Consider the following 14,274-nt stretch of genomic DNA (forward strand, 5'->3'; position numbering starts at 1 on the left):
TACCTAGGCCAGCTCTGTTCACTTCTTCTTTCCCCTGAAACTCTTTTTTTTTTTTTTTTTTGTCTTTTTTATTTTTATCGGTACCGGGGATTGAACTCACGACCGCCTGCTTGCAAGGCAGGTGCTTATGCCGCTGAGCTAAATCCCCAGCCCCTGAAACTTTTTTTAATTGTGGCAAAATATATGTAACATAGCCAGGCGTGGTGGCACACTCCTATAATCTCAGCATACCTTGAAGGCTAAGGCAGGAGGATCACCATAACTTCAAGGCCAGCCTGGTCCACATAGTGCAAGGCCAGCCTGCACTGCACAGCAAGACACTATCTCAAAAACATATGTGTGTGTGTGTGCATGTGTGTAACAAAAGTTAACCACACTCACTTTTTTTCAAATATCAAATTTCTTTTTCTTTTTCTTTCTTTCTTTTTTTTTTTTTTTGGTACTGGACCTTGAATCTAGGGCCTTTGCACTAAGCTATATCCCCAGACCTCATAAAATATATTTTGTATCTTGAGACAGTCTTGTTAAGTCACTAAGTTTCCCATGCTGAGCTGGAACTTGCAACCCTCTTGCCTCAGCCTTCCAGGTATGGATCACAATGGCCCAGCCTTGTAAGGCTGAATAACTGTCCATTGCCTGGATAGAACACATACAACATGTCTGTTCCCCCATCAGTGGACATTCTCAGGAGCTCTCAAGATCCCACAGTCCGCAGCTGGAACGCCACACTGCTTTTCCTAACACATGTGTTCCTTTTAGCTCTGAGGTGTCCACCTAATAGCACCTACAGCTCCTGTGCCAGGCCCTGCCCGCCCACCTGCCTCAGCCTGAGCAACCCCAAGGACTGTCTGACCACGCTGCCCTGTACAGAAGGCTGCGAGTGCTGGAAAGGCCACATCCTGAGCGGAACCTCCTGCGTGCCCCTTAACCAGTGTGGCTGCATTGAGCCCCAGGGCTTCTACCACCCGGTGAGAGACCAGCCGGCAGGGGGTGCCCTTCTTGTTCCAGCTGCAAACGGGGGTGTGGACAAGCACAGGCCAGAGTGCCCGAGGGCCCTGAGCTCTGGAAGGGGTCTGGCAGACCTGGGCTGGGGATGAGATCCCATGCAGCAAGTTAGAGATGGAGGCACCCATCTGACACAGGATGCCACCCAGCTTTTGGGAGGGCTGTGCCCATTTCTGGCTTCCCAGGTCCGGTGGCCCTGCTGATCCTACCACCCCATAGGTCGGGGAGAGCTGGTACCCAGACAGGACCTGCACCTCCCGCTGCACCTGCTTGGCCCACAACAACATCACCTGCCGCCAGGCCACCTGCCAGGAGAACCAGGTGTGCTGGCTCCACAACGGGCTGCTCAGCTGCTGGGCGCCAGGTAGGAGCTCACAGTGCTGGGGCACCCACAGTGCCTCACTCTCCCCTGTGCATTCTGTACTCAGAGAAGAAGGGCACCTTGGAGTTCACCCGCTGTCCTAACCGTTTCTATTCTACATCAGAACAGTTGAGACTGGGTGATTTATTTAAAAAGGATTTGTGTGTGTGTGTGTGTGTGTGTGTGTGTGTGTGTGTGTGTATACACATATGATATACTGGGGCCTTTGCACTCAGTTACAACCCCACAAACACCTTTTATTTTGAGGCAGGGTCTCACTAAGTTTCTAAATTGCCTAAGCTGGGTTTGAACTTTCTTTCCTCCTGCCTCAACCTCCAAGAGTGCTGGGATTACATGGTAGGATGGCAGTATCTTGTGAGAAACCAAGCTGACCTTCATTCATATGGACCCAATTTCCTGATACCTAACCCACTGCCTCAACAACTCATGAATCAGTTACTCATGGAGAGAGAAATCCATTCGCAAGGACAGAATTCTTACCACTCTGTCACTTCTCTGTTGGTCAGCTTTTGGTTGCTGTGACAAAATATCCCAAAGTATTTAAGGAGAAAAAGGTTGTTTGGGCTCATGGTTTCAGGGATTTCAGTCCATGGCACTCGACTCCTTTGCTTCTGGGCCTGCCATGAGGCAAGTCTGCATGGGAGGACTGTGTGGGGCAGCACACTGTTGGGCTGTTCACCACATGGCAGCCAGGAAGGAGAGAGGAGGAGGAGCCAGGGGCAAGAACAAGGTGTGATCTAAAAATATGATAAATTTTTTTTTTGTCTTTTTCCTTTTCCTTTTTATCGGTACCGGGGATCTAACCCACGACTGCCTGCTTGCAACGCAGGCACTTATGCCGCTGAGCTAAATCCCCAGCCCCCAATAAACCTTAAATTTAAAAAATTACTACAGTAGCGCTGGGCATGATGGCACACACTTGTAATCCTAACACTCAGGAGGCTGAGGCAGGCAGATCATTGCCTGGGCTACAAAATGAGCTTAAGGTCAGACTGAACTGCATAGCAAGACCCTGTTTCAAGAAGACAAAAGCTGAGTGTGGTGGCACATGTCTGTAATCCCACAACTGGGAGGCTGAGGCAGGAAGATCACTGGGAGTTCGATACCAACCTGGGCTGCAAAATGAGCTCAAGGACAGCCTGAACTGCATAACGAAACCCTGTCTCAAAAATACAAAAAAAAAAAATTAAATGAAAATTTAAAATAGATTATTACAGTGAAAGACACATTGCCAAGAATTCCCCATTAAAAGTCTCCCCCTCACTTCGAACATATCATTCTTGCCACTTTCTTTCTTTCTTTTTTTTTAAAGTTGGTACCAGGAATTGAACTCACAACCACACACTTACAAGGCAGGCACTCACACCGCTGAGCTAAATCCCCAGCCCTCTTGCCACTTTCTGAAGCAGTTCTTGAAGTCCTCTTTCCTGAGTGTCTTTAGCTCTGATGCTTCTATACCCCAAAGGGACTGAAAACATTCACTTCTCATGGTCTTTTTTTACTTGGGGGGGGGTGCTAGCAAATAAAGTGGATTTGGACACAGTGTTTTTACAAGCTGGCCTCTGTTAGGTGGCACTGAGTGGCAGCATTCACTATATATTTGATCACACCTCAGAGAGACTCATGAAAGAGGACTTTGGAGCTGCTTCAGAAAGTGGCAGGAACTGTGGATAAGTGTGTTGGAAGCCAAGAGGAAGAGGAGGATTTTGAGGGAGGATCAGGACATCGTGCTTTTCACTGTAATAAACGTCCAGAACGTAACCCTGAGCATGTGTTTTGGTCCCCTGTTGCACACCTTTGCGAAGAACACTTCAGTGCCCTCCCTGCTGCCCCTGGGCCCCAGCACCCCACAACACTCCAGTGCAGCTGGGGACTCATCCATGGATCAGCCCAGTGATGGGGTCTGCACCCCGAGATCCACAGTCACCTCTGCAGGCCCCACTGCGGAACACTGTTGCTTTGGGGTTCAAGCCCTCCATCCATGAGTCCTGGGCAGTATTTTATATATGACCATAACACACCCCAGAGGCTCCCCCTGGAAATCCCATTACCATACCACTTTCAGATTCAGTTTCTAACACAGGAAGTGGGGTGGGGAACATGCAAACCACAGCACCTGTGTTTCTCCCCTGGTGACCTGCATGTGATGAGCTGTGACTGTTCACACCTCTGCCCCTGCCACACACCAGCTGGCCCTGGGCCTTGGGCCTTTTCGCAGATTTTCCTAGATGTTTCTCTTTTCCTGTCCTGGGGCTCCCTAGCCTTTTCCAGGAGGGGAGAATGCAGGGCCTGATCTCACCAATATGGGCAACCCCTCAGCCAGCTCTCTCCTCCAGGTGCAGGCGTCTGCAGGGCTTTGGGGGATTTCAAGTACGTGGGCTTCGACAGCAGTAGCCACCTTGTCCAGAATGCCTGTGCACACATCCTGGTGAAGGTGTGTCACCCCAACATGGACCTGCCTGTCTTCAAGATAAGCACCAAGAGTGAGGGCAGGACCGGGGCTTTCAACCATCGCCAGGTCTACATTGAGGTGGCCAATGTCCAGATCATTCTGCAGGAGGGCCACCAAGTGCTGGTGAGTTGGATGTGGTGACAGGCCCTGGAGAGAGGAGGAGAGAATAATGGGGAGAGGACTCTGGTCTTCCTCCCACTCACGGATGCCACCTTCCCCTTCAGATCAATGGCACACCTGTCACCCTTCCTGCCACTTCCCAGATCACAGGGCTCAGCATCACCTCCAGCGGCATCTACACCATGGTGCACCTGCAGCCTGGAGTGCAAGTCAAGTTTGACGGTCATCGTTTCTTAGAGATCAAAGTCCCTATGGCTTATTATGGAAAGGTGAGGATGATACCACCTCTGAGCGGAGGGGTGGGGTGAGGCGGGGCAGTATCTCAATTTCCCCACCCCAAGATGTCAAGGGCACCTTTCTGGGTGTAGTATCCCAACAAACAGTGCCCCTGGGAGCCAGCAAGATGGCCCATGCCTGTGAGTCTAGCACTCTGGGAGGCTGAGGCAGAAGGAGCTTAGTCTGAACAACTTAACAATTCAGCAAGACCTTGCCTCAGAATACAAGAGAAAAAGGGCTGAGTGTACCTCAGTAAGAAGGCCCAGGATTCAGGCCCCAGTGTTGAAAAAAAAAAACCCTTGGGCCTCCCAGAGCTGAGCACCTTGTGCCCACTCAGGTCTGTGGTGTGTGTGGGAACTTCAACGGGGAGGAGGAGGATGAGCTGATGATGCCTAGCGATGAGCCAGCCCAGGACGACCATGAGTTCGTGGACAGCTGGAGAGACGAGGACATTGACTCAGAGTAACAGTACCCTAAGACCTCCCCCTTGTCATGACTGAGGGAGCGGAAACGAGACTGCAGGCCACATCCGGGACAGGAACAGCAGGGGTCCCTCCAGGGCTGTGGTTTGAGAAAGGGGGCTTCTGGGCTTCCAGGTTGATGGAACTGAGTTGGGGAAGTAGAAAATTTCCTTTCTACTTAGAAATGCAGGAGGGGAAAACCAAAGAAAAGAAAGTCAGGCTTGGTGGTGAAAAGCAATAATCCCAGCGCTCAGGAGGCTGAGGCAGGAGGATCACTATGATTTCAAGACCAGCCTAGAGTACAGAACTCAAGGCCAGTCTAAATAGCATAGTGAAATTCTATCTCAAAAAAGACCAAAAAAAAAAAAAAAAAAAAAAAAGCCTGCTCTGGTGATGCACACCTAAATCAAAGATCAAAGCACTCTGGGAGGCTGGTTGATCCCAAGTTCAACTCCAGCCTGGGCAAAGTTGCAGGACTTGGTCTTAAAATTTAAAAAAATAAACAGTAGTGTAGAGCTCAGTGCAAAAGCACTGGGGTTTAATCCTTAGTATGAAAGGGGGGAAAAGAAAAAGGAAAGAAAAAAACCCTAGGAGAAGATGAGGCCACATGCAAATTTGGCCTCAGCTCAGACAGCTTCCCATGAAGAAAAGAAAGGCCAGGAGTCCCCAAGGTCTCTTAGGGTCACTTGGGAGCAGCGCTCTGTAGTCCTAGGTGGCACCATGGCTGTCCCCAAGCTGATCCTGTTCCTTTCCCTGACAGCTGCCAGGAGGAGGATGAGCAGGCAGAGCAAACCCTGAACGGAAACTGCAGGCTGGAGGACATTGAGATGGCCCAGGCGCACTGCCAGGCGGCCCTGCAGGCTCCGGCCTGGGCCAAGTGTGCCACACGCGTGACTCTCAGGCCCTTCCTGCTGGACTGCACGAGCAAGCTCTGTGAGTTTGGAGGCCTCAGCCAGGCACTGTGTGAGGTCCTGCAGTCCTTCGGGGCCGCCTGTCAAAGCGAGGGCGTCAAGGTGCCGGTCTGGAGGAACGGCAGCTTCTGCCGTGAGTGTCCTGCTGCCACCCCGACCTGCCACATTCCTCCCAGGGTCCCGGGAAGCCCCCTCAGTCTCCTTCCAGGCTGTCCCTGACCTACCTTCCTTCCTACCTCCCCTCACCCCTACCCAGAAACATCTCCTTCTGCTCCTCCTCTCCATCCTCCTTCTGAAGTACTGGAGATTAAATCTAGGGCCTTTTCCCTGAGCTGCATCCCAGCCCTTGTGATCTTTCAAGACAGGGTCTCACTAAATTGCCCAGTGTGGGCTTGTACTTCTGATCCTCCTGTCTCAGCCTCCTGAGTGCTGGGATAACAGGCACGTGTGTCCATACCTGGCTTCCATTACTATATTATATCATAATTTGTCTTTTCTTTTGTGGTGCTGGGGAACCAACCCAGGACTTTGTACATGCTAGACAAGCATTCTGTCCCTGTCCTATCATAATTTATGGTCTTTTTTTGAGACCAAGTGCTGAGATTACAAGTACATGCCACCATTCCTGGCTCCCTAGACACTTTTTAAAAGTTTTGATACAGACTTGCTAAATTGCCCAGACTGGGCTTAAATTTAGAACCCTCTTGCCTCAGCCTCCCAAAATGCTGAGGTTATTATCGTGCTACCATGCATGGCTGCATCCGTACTTATGAGAGATGTCACTAAATGACCTTCCAAAGGTTAAAGGATTTACATCCCATACATGCCTTCATTTTTCATATGTTAAATACCCAGGTATGAGCAGGTCTATTCCCCCACAGCCTCACCAGCACCATGCGTGTCAAGTCTTTGGATTTCTGCCCATGGGGATAAGTCCAAAGGAATGAACCTTATTTACATGTTTGTTATGAAGTGAGGTTGTTCATTCTCTCATACGTTGTTGAATTTTCTTTCCTGTGAACTCTCTATTCATATTTGTTCACATATTTCCATTGGGTTGTTGGTCTGAAACCATTGTGTAAAAGTCCTTTATGGAAAATAGCTCTTTATTAGAGCACTAGTTACACAAAATTTTCCAGGTTTTTTTTTTTTTTTAATTCACCATGTAGGAAAAAATTTTATTTTTCTAAGATCAAATATATTAATCATTGTTTTCTACCTTCTGCATCTTGGGCCATAGTTAAAAATGCTGTTGCCACAGAAATTAAATTTTTTGACCATGCTTTGCTTTAGAATTTTTAAATCTTTTGAAATATATTTTTTTGGAGGCAGAATCTTCCTATGTGTCTTGAAGCTTAACGTGAATTTGCTATGTCGCCCTGGCTGGCCTTGAATTTGAGATCTTCCTGCTTTAGTCTCTTAAGCACTGGGACTACAGGCAAATGCTACCACACCTGTTTTAAATATTTAAATGTTTAACCCATGAGAATTTATCCTGGTGTGTGGTATGAAGTCTTTGTTTTTATTTGATTTTAAACTTTTTTTTTTTTGAGACAGGGTCTCACTGTGCAATTCAGGCTTGAGCTCACTTTGTAGTCCAAGCTGGTCTCAAACTTGCAGTGATCTGCCTGCCTCGGCCTCCTGAGTGCTGGGATTCCAGGCATGCGCCACCACACCTGACCGAGATGGCTTTCCCTGCCACCTGAGAGGTCCTAACTAATCATCCACTAAATTCCCCCAACCAGCTGAATGAGGATCTGAGTTTTCTTTCCTGTTCCATTGGTCCAACTATATCTGCATTTGCCAGGAATTCGATGTAATCATCGAGACTCTAAAATGTGTTTTATTGCCATGTGTGGTGCCACATGCCTATAATCCCAGCACCTGAGAGGCTGAGGCAAGAGGATCACTGTGAGTTCGAGATCAGCCTGAACTACATGGCGATATGCTGTGTCAAAAACAGACAACAGGGGCTGGGGATTTAGCTCAGCAGCATAAGCACCTGCCTTGCAAGCAGGCGTTGCGAGTTCAATCCCCAGTACCGATTTAAAAAAAAAAAAACCAGACAACAAAAAAGTATTTTAACTTTTGGTAGACACATCTCACTAATCACTATTCATTTTGAGAGTTTTGCTAACCTTTTTAATTTCCTTATATTTCCACTGCATCTTCAAAATCACTGTATCCTATGAAACACACACACACACACCCTGTTAGTCTATTTCATTGGGATCATATTAAATGAATGTTTCATGTGTTCCCAACTTTTTTCCCTTGAAGTCTTTTTTTTGGCAGTACTGGAGACCAAACGCAGGGCATTTGCGCTGAGCTAGCTACAGCCTCATCCTTTCTTGATTTTAAGTCTCACTAAGTTACTAAATTGGACTCAGATTTAATATCCTCCTGCCTCAGCCTCCTGAGTGCTGGGATTACAAGTGTGCACCACCATGCCCTCCCCTCTCAGGGTTGATGCCTGCCTACCTGCTCTGCACCCTTTTACACACGCACACCATCTGCTGCACACTCCAGAGTCACACTGTGGCTGCCGGCTGACAAGCCTGGTTCCATGCTCTTTCCCAGTCCTTCCTCCTTAGGGCCTGCACGCAGCCATGCTCCCCACTGACTTCGGGATGGAGAAGGAAAGGATTCCCAGGCTCCTCCCCAGCCTGGTTTCGGGCCCCTTCCGGCCTTCCACTCACCTGCACCCCTGTTCCTGCAGCTCTGAAGTGCCCAGCGTACAGCAGGTATACCACCTGCACGCCTACCTGCCTGCCATCTTGCTGGGACCTGGATGGCCGCTGCGAGGACGCCACAGTCCCCTCTGCCTCCTCCTGCGCTGAGGGCTGCGTCTGTCAGGCTGGCTACGTGCTGAACGAGGACAAGTGTGTGCCCAGAAGCCATTGTGGCTGCAAGGATGCCCAGGGTGGTTTCATCCCTGTGAGTGGACAGGGACAGTGGGAGGTGGACACAGCCCTTGAGGGTGGCACCATCTTTCCGCAGCCGGACACACCCAGCCTCTGTGGCTGGCCCTGGGAAACTCGGGCTGGGGTCTGTGGTTTGAGTTTGGGATACAAGAGGGCAGAGTGCAAAGGTCAAAGTGCCCAGTGCTGAAGGACCCAGACTTGACCTCTGTGCCTCAGTTTCCCCATCTGTAAAATGAGGGGCACTGCCTGGACAGATACAAAAGGCACCAAGCACAGTGCTTCCCGGGGGATGTAGGGACATAGAGATCCAGTGGCATCGTAACTGCTTCTGGCCAGGGCACTTTATATCTGTCCCTGGGCTTCCACGAGGACAGCTGGCTCCAGCCCCCTGCACCCCAAGGAGGCTCAGTTTATTGTGTGAAATGGCCTAGCATTCACACAGGACCTTTATCACATGTCCTCCTGCAGACTTTATATCATCTCTAGCTGACTTCTAATAGCCAGTATAATGGCAAACCTGGTCCACAGAGTGAGTTTTTTGTTTTTTTGGTCTTTTTCCTTTTTATTGGTACCAGGGATCAAACTCATGACTGCCTGCTTGCAAGGCAGGCGCTTATGCTGCTGAGCTAAATCCCCAGCCCCCTCCATAGTGAGTTTAAGCCCAGCTTGAACTACATAGTGAGACTCTGTTTCAAGAAGAAAGAAAGAAAGAAAGAAAGAAAGAAAGAAAGAAAGAAAGAAAGAAAGAAAGACTCTGCATCTTCAGTACAGGGACAGTTTTTTTTGTTTTGTTTTGTTTGTTTTTTTAACACAGGGTCTTGCTTTGAGTGCAGGATCATCTTGAACTCACTGTATTCTGCCAACTGGCCTTGAATTTATGGCAATCCTCCTGCGTTAGCCTTCTCAGTGCTAAGATTATAGGCATGCACTACCACACACAGCTAAAATTTTTTATTTAAAGACAGGTTAAAGACAGGCATGGTAGTGTGTACCTAAAATCCAAGCAGTTGGAAGCTGAGGTAGGAGGATCATTGGGAGTTCAAGGCCAGCTGAACTGCATAGTGAAACCCTGTCTCAAAAAGACAAAAATAGGGGCTGGGGATTTAGCTCAGCAGGCATAAGAGCCTGCCTTGCAAGCAGGCAGTCATGCAGTCGTGCAGTCGTGAGTTCCATCCCCGGTACCGATAAAAAGGAAAAAGACAAAAATAAAGGCCAAGGGTTTCGCTCAGCAGCACAAGCACCTACCTGGCAAGCACAAGGTTGTGAGCTTGATCCCCAGTTTAGGGGGGAAAAAAAAAAAAAAAAAACAGAAATGAAAGACAAGTTCCCATTAAATTCCCAAGTTTCCCAGACTGGACTTGAATTTTCAACCCTTCTGCCTCAGCCTCCCAGTGCTGGCCTCACAACTGTGCGTCACCACCCCTGACCTCCTTCCCTCTCTCTCTTCAAATGGCTCTTCCAGGCCGGTAGGACGTGGATCTCCAGAGGCTGCACCAAGCAATGTGCCTGCTCTGAAGGAATCGTTCAGTGCTGGGCCTTCCACTGCCCTCCTGGGTCCCACTGCCAGGACAACGAAGATAGGGACAGCAACTGCGTCCCCAATAGTAGGAAGCTGGGGGAGGGGGCTGGGCCAGCAGGGCCAGCAGGGCCTCAGCCTGGCTTTGAACTGGGGCTCACACCAACCACGGCCACGTTTAAATTACTGAGTCTCTGGTGTACCCTACCCTAAAGACCCAAAGGATCAGAAAGAGAACCAAAGTAAGGGTTCTGGAGAGGGAGAAAGTGGAAGAGAAGTGTCCAGGGAGCTGGCCTGAGAGGGGGACAGGAGGTATCATGGTGGGGACATAACCTCCAGGGACACATATCTGCTGCGATGCCCACTCCGTGTGCTCCCCTTCCTGGCAGAGTCGCAGCACTGCTCCATCTTTGGGGACCCACATTACCGCACCTTTGACAGCCGCAGCTACCACTTCCAGGGCCGCATGACCTACATCCTGGTGAAGACGGTGGACGACCTCCCCAGTGGTATGCAGCCCCTGGTCGTGGAGGGGCGTAACAAGATGTACTCACCCAGGAGCCCTGTCTTCCTGTATGAAGTGATCATCAGTGTCTACAACTACAGAGTTCAGCTCCAGTACGGTCTGGTGCTTCTGGTTAGTAAGAGGCAGCCTGGGGCTGGGTGTGGCCATGCAGGCTGACAATCCCAGCACTCTGAAAGGCTGAGGCAGGAGGATCTCAAGTTCAAGTCTCACCTGGGCAATCTAGTGATGCAGTGAGCACAAACAGGAAAATAAATAACAGGCTGGGGATGTCGCTCATTGTGAGGGTCTAGGGTTCAATCTTCAATGCTGCCAAAGACAAAAACAAAACCAAAGCAAAACAAAACACTTAGGTTGGAAGAAGCAGCTGGTCAGGCAATCCAGCAGGTCCTGTGTACCCTCTCTAGGTCAACAGCCAGAAGATGGCCTTGCCCTACAGGCCCAACAAGCACCTGCGGATCATCCTGCGCGGCCAGCGGCTGTATCTGATCACAGACTTTGAGCTGGTCATCAGCTTCGATGGGAGGAGCAGTGCCGGTATCTGAGAGGGCGAGTTTGTGGGTGGGGCAGTGGAGGACCCCTCAGACAGGCAAACCATGGGAAGCAGAGCCCTGCCCTGACATGGGGTCCCCAGCTTGAGGGGAGCTCAGTCCGGGGACCCCCTTGCTCTTGCAGTGATCTCTCTGCCCAGAATGTACCAGATGCTGGTGGTCGGCCTGTGTGGGAACTATGACGGCGACCGCAAGAATGACTTCATGCAGCCCAGCGGGATGCTCACCCGCAGCATCAGTGCCTTCGGCAAAAGCTGGGAAGTGAAGAACCAGGAGACCCTCCTCCGTGTCCCGAGGTGAGAGACTTCCAGGAGCACAGCCACCCACCCCCTCGACTCCTCTTTACCCCTGGAAACCCCATCAACTCCGTCAGCCTCTCTCCCCAAGCTCACTGCCTCCGGCCCTGACTTCTCTGCTCCAGGGCCTTCCAGGAAGAGGAAGAAGAGGAAAACTCATACTCCCAAGCAGGGTCCCGGTGCAGCCCCGAGCAGCTGGCTCTCATCAATGGCACCCAGGCCTGCGGGGTGCTGGGGGACCCCCAGGGCCCTTTTGCTGCCTGTCACCATGTGGTGGTCCCAGATCCCTTCCAGGAGTGAGTCAAGGGCCCAAGACTTGGGGGAAGGGCCCAGCTGGCTCTGGGCTTCTGCTGTGTTGGCTCCGTGATGGTGCCACCCTCCAGCTTGGCTTGGCTCCCCTACCTGCCTCTGCCTGGGGTCTTTCTGTTCAGGCTGCAGGCCTTTTTCTCCTCGACCCTGTCACCCTCCACCCCAGGCATTGTATGGCGGATCTGTGTACCACTCAGGACCCCAAAGATCAAGAGGAGCTCCGATGCCAGGTCCTCAGTGGGTACGCCATTCTGTGCCAGGAGGAAGGTACCAGCCTGGCCAGCTGGCGGGACCACACCGGCTGCGGTGAGGCGCTGCACCCGCCGGCTGTTCCACCTCTTCCCCCACTTGGTCCTCACCCGAGGCTTCCCATCTTGGTTCCTCCATCCCTCATCCCTCGTGCCTCGTGACTCCATCATAGCAAGTCCGAGGCAGGGTCCCTATGCAGCCTAACTGCTTCTCCTCCTTCCCGGGAGCCTCTTCCTGTGGGACACCCCATCTTTGCCTATCTGATCCCCACAAATGTTTTCAAGTCCCTGACTCCCTGAGGAAGCCAGTCTCCTCATTCGGACTTCCCAGCCCCCAGCCAGCTCCATGCAGTTGGGTGACCCTGCCCCCCTCCTCCACCTTGAGTCACGGTCCCCAAGCCTGTTTTCTGGCCCCAGCTCCTGACCCAGCCTCTGTCCCTTCAGCCATGACATGTCCAGCCAATACAGTGTATCAGAGCTGCATGACACCCTGCCCGGCAACCTGTGCCAATCTGGCAGCTCCGGGGGAATGTGAGGGCCCCTGTGTGGAAGGCTGTGCCAGCCTCCCGGGTTACGCCTACAGCGGCATCCAGAGCCTCCCCTTGGCCAGCTGTGGCTGCACCACCAATGGCATCTACTACCAGGTCTGGGCTGGTGGCGGGAGGCGCCGGGGAGTTGAGGTGCTGACAAAGCCAGAGCCCCACCAACCCGGCCCTTCCTTTCTAGCTGGGTGACAGCTTCGTGGCTGAGGACTGCTCCCTGCATTGCACCTGTGCCAGCTCCCAGGTCCTGCTGTGTAAGCCCTTCAGCTGCAGTGATGGGGAGATCTGCACCCTGGCCAACCTCACTCGGGGCTGCTTCCGGGGTAAGCTGGGCTGCTTTTTCTCCAAGCTGTCTGAAGCTCCCAAGGTGGACCCCTGGGCCACAATCAATCTCTGTTCTCTGCCTGGGACTTCTGCATTGATGTCAGGAAAGGACTTATTCCTGCTACCCACTAGCCTTGTCCCAGGGTCTCCTATAGTTCTGGCCTCCAGCATCTGGGGTGAAGCTCTTTCCTATTTTATGGGTAATGGAAATGAAGTTCAAACTAGGTATGGTGGTGTAGGCTTGTAATTCCCATACTCCAGGAGGCTGAGGCAGGAAGATCACAATTTTAAGTCCAACCTGGCAACTTAGTGAGACCCAGTCTCAAATTTAAAAATTAAAAAAAGCCTATGAATATAACTCAGTTCAGAAGCCCTGGGCTTAATCCCCAGTACCTTTAAAAGTAGAGAGAGAGGGCCAGGGATTTAGCTCAGTGGCTTAAGCACCTGTCTGGCAAACTTGAGGTTGTAAGTTCAATCCCCAATACCAACAGAGAGAGACAGAGACAGAGACAGAGACAGAGACAGGTGATAAAATTTCCCCAGAGCCTAGGGCTATGGTGTAGTTTGGGCCTGACCTCCAGCCAGGCTCTAGTATCCCCTGCCTTCCTCCCTGGGGTCCAGCCTGCAGCTGGATCTCTCATGTTCTGAGGGTCCTCCAGGACCACTCCTCTCCATCCTGCAGAAAGCCCATGCCTGTGGAACCCTTGTCAGAATGACGGTCAGTGTGAGGAGCATGGGTCCAGCTTCATCTGCAAGTGTGAACTCGGTTACGGGGGAGACCTCTGCACAGAGCCTCAGGATGTGCCAGCTCCTAGAGAGAAAGGTAAGGGCCATACCCACTGACAAGCAGCACAGAATTATTCTAGTATCTAAAAGAGACATAAATGTAGCATGTTAGATATCATATACAATATATTGCTCATAATATTGATAATACATGGCACCTATATTACAGGGATCACATTACCATACTATCACTAGAGTTAGGTGTGGCAGCTTCATCCCAATAATCCTACCACTCTGGGAGGCGGAGGTAAGATGGCAAATTCAAGCCCAGCCAGGGCAACTTAGAAAGATGCTGTCTCGGGGCTGGGGACTTAGCTCAGCGGCATAAGCGCCTGCCTTGCAAGCAGGCAGTCGTGAGTTCGATCCCTGGTACTGATAAAAAGGAAAAAGACAAAAAAAAAAAAAGAAGATGCTGTCTCAAAATTAAAAGAAATAAAAATTTACAAAAGGCTAGAAGAATAGCTCAGTGCAAAGGCCCTGGGCTCATCCTCAGTACAAAAACCAAAAGATCCCTAGGGATTGGTGGGCCATGGATGCTTGATCCTACCACCTACCCATATGCTCTGGAATCTTTTCTCTTAAACAACTTTTTTACCCCTCACCCCTCTGTACCTACCTAGTTAACTCCCGCGTCTGCCACTCTGTGTG

General features: G+C 50.9%; 1 protein-coding gene across 1 annotated transcript in view; it reads left to right on the forward strand.

Moving 5' to 3' along the window:
- Zan (zonadhesin) overlaps window positions 1-14,274 on the forward strand; it is a 50,598-nt gene that overhangs the window by 35,240 nt on the left and 1,084 nt on the right. Inside the window, 16 exon segments of the mRNA XM_063233613.1 lie at window positions 760-968; window positions 1,225-1,369; window positions 3,724-3,962; window positions 4,064-4,228; window positions 4,573-4,697; window positions 5,457-5,740; window positions 8,327-8,544; window positions 9,994-10,135; window positions 10,437-10,684; window positions 10,978-11,107; window positions 11,246-11,417; window positions 11,543-11,713; window positions 11,893-12,032; window positions 12,419-12,618; window positions 12,701-12,839; window positions 13,523-13,663. Of these exon segments, the coding sequence (XP_063089683.1) occupies window positions 760-968; window positions 1,225-1,369; window positions 3,724-3,962; window positions 4,064-4,228; window positions 4,573-4,697; window positions 5,457-5,740; window positions 8,327-8,544; window positions 9,994-10,135; window positions 10,437-10,684; window positions 10,978-11,107; window positions 11,246-11,417; window positions 11,543-11,713; window positions 11,893-12,032; window positions 12,419-12,618; window positions 12,701-12,839; window positions 13,523-13,663 (2,868 nt within the window).

This window comes from Cavia porcellus, unplaced genomic scaffold, assembly GCF_034190915.1.
Source record: "Cavia porcellus strain 051 isolate PalLab524CR breed Dunkin Hartley unplaced genomic scaffold, mCavPor4.1 scaffold_23, whole genome shotgun sequence".
NCBI lineage: Eukaryota > Metazoa > Chordata > Mammalia > Rodentia > Caviidae > Cavia > Cavia porcellus.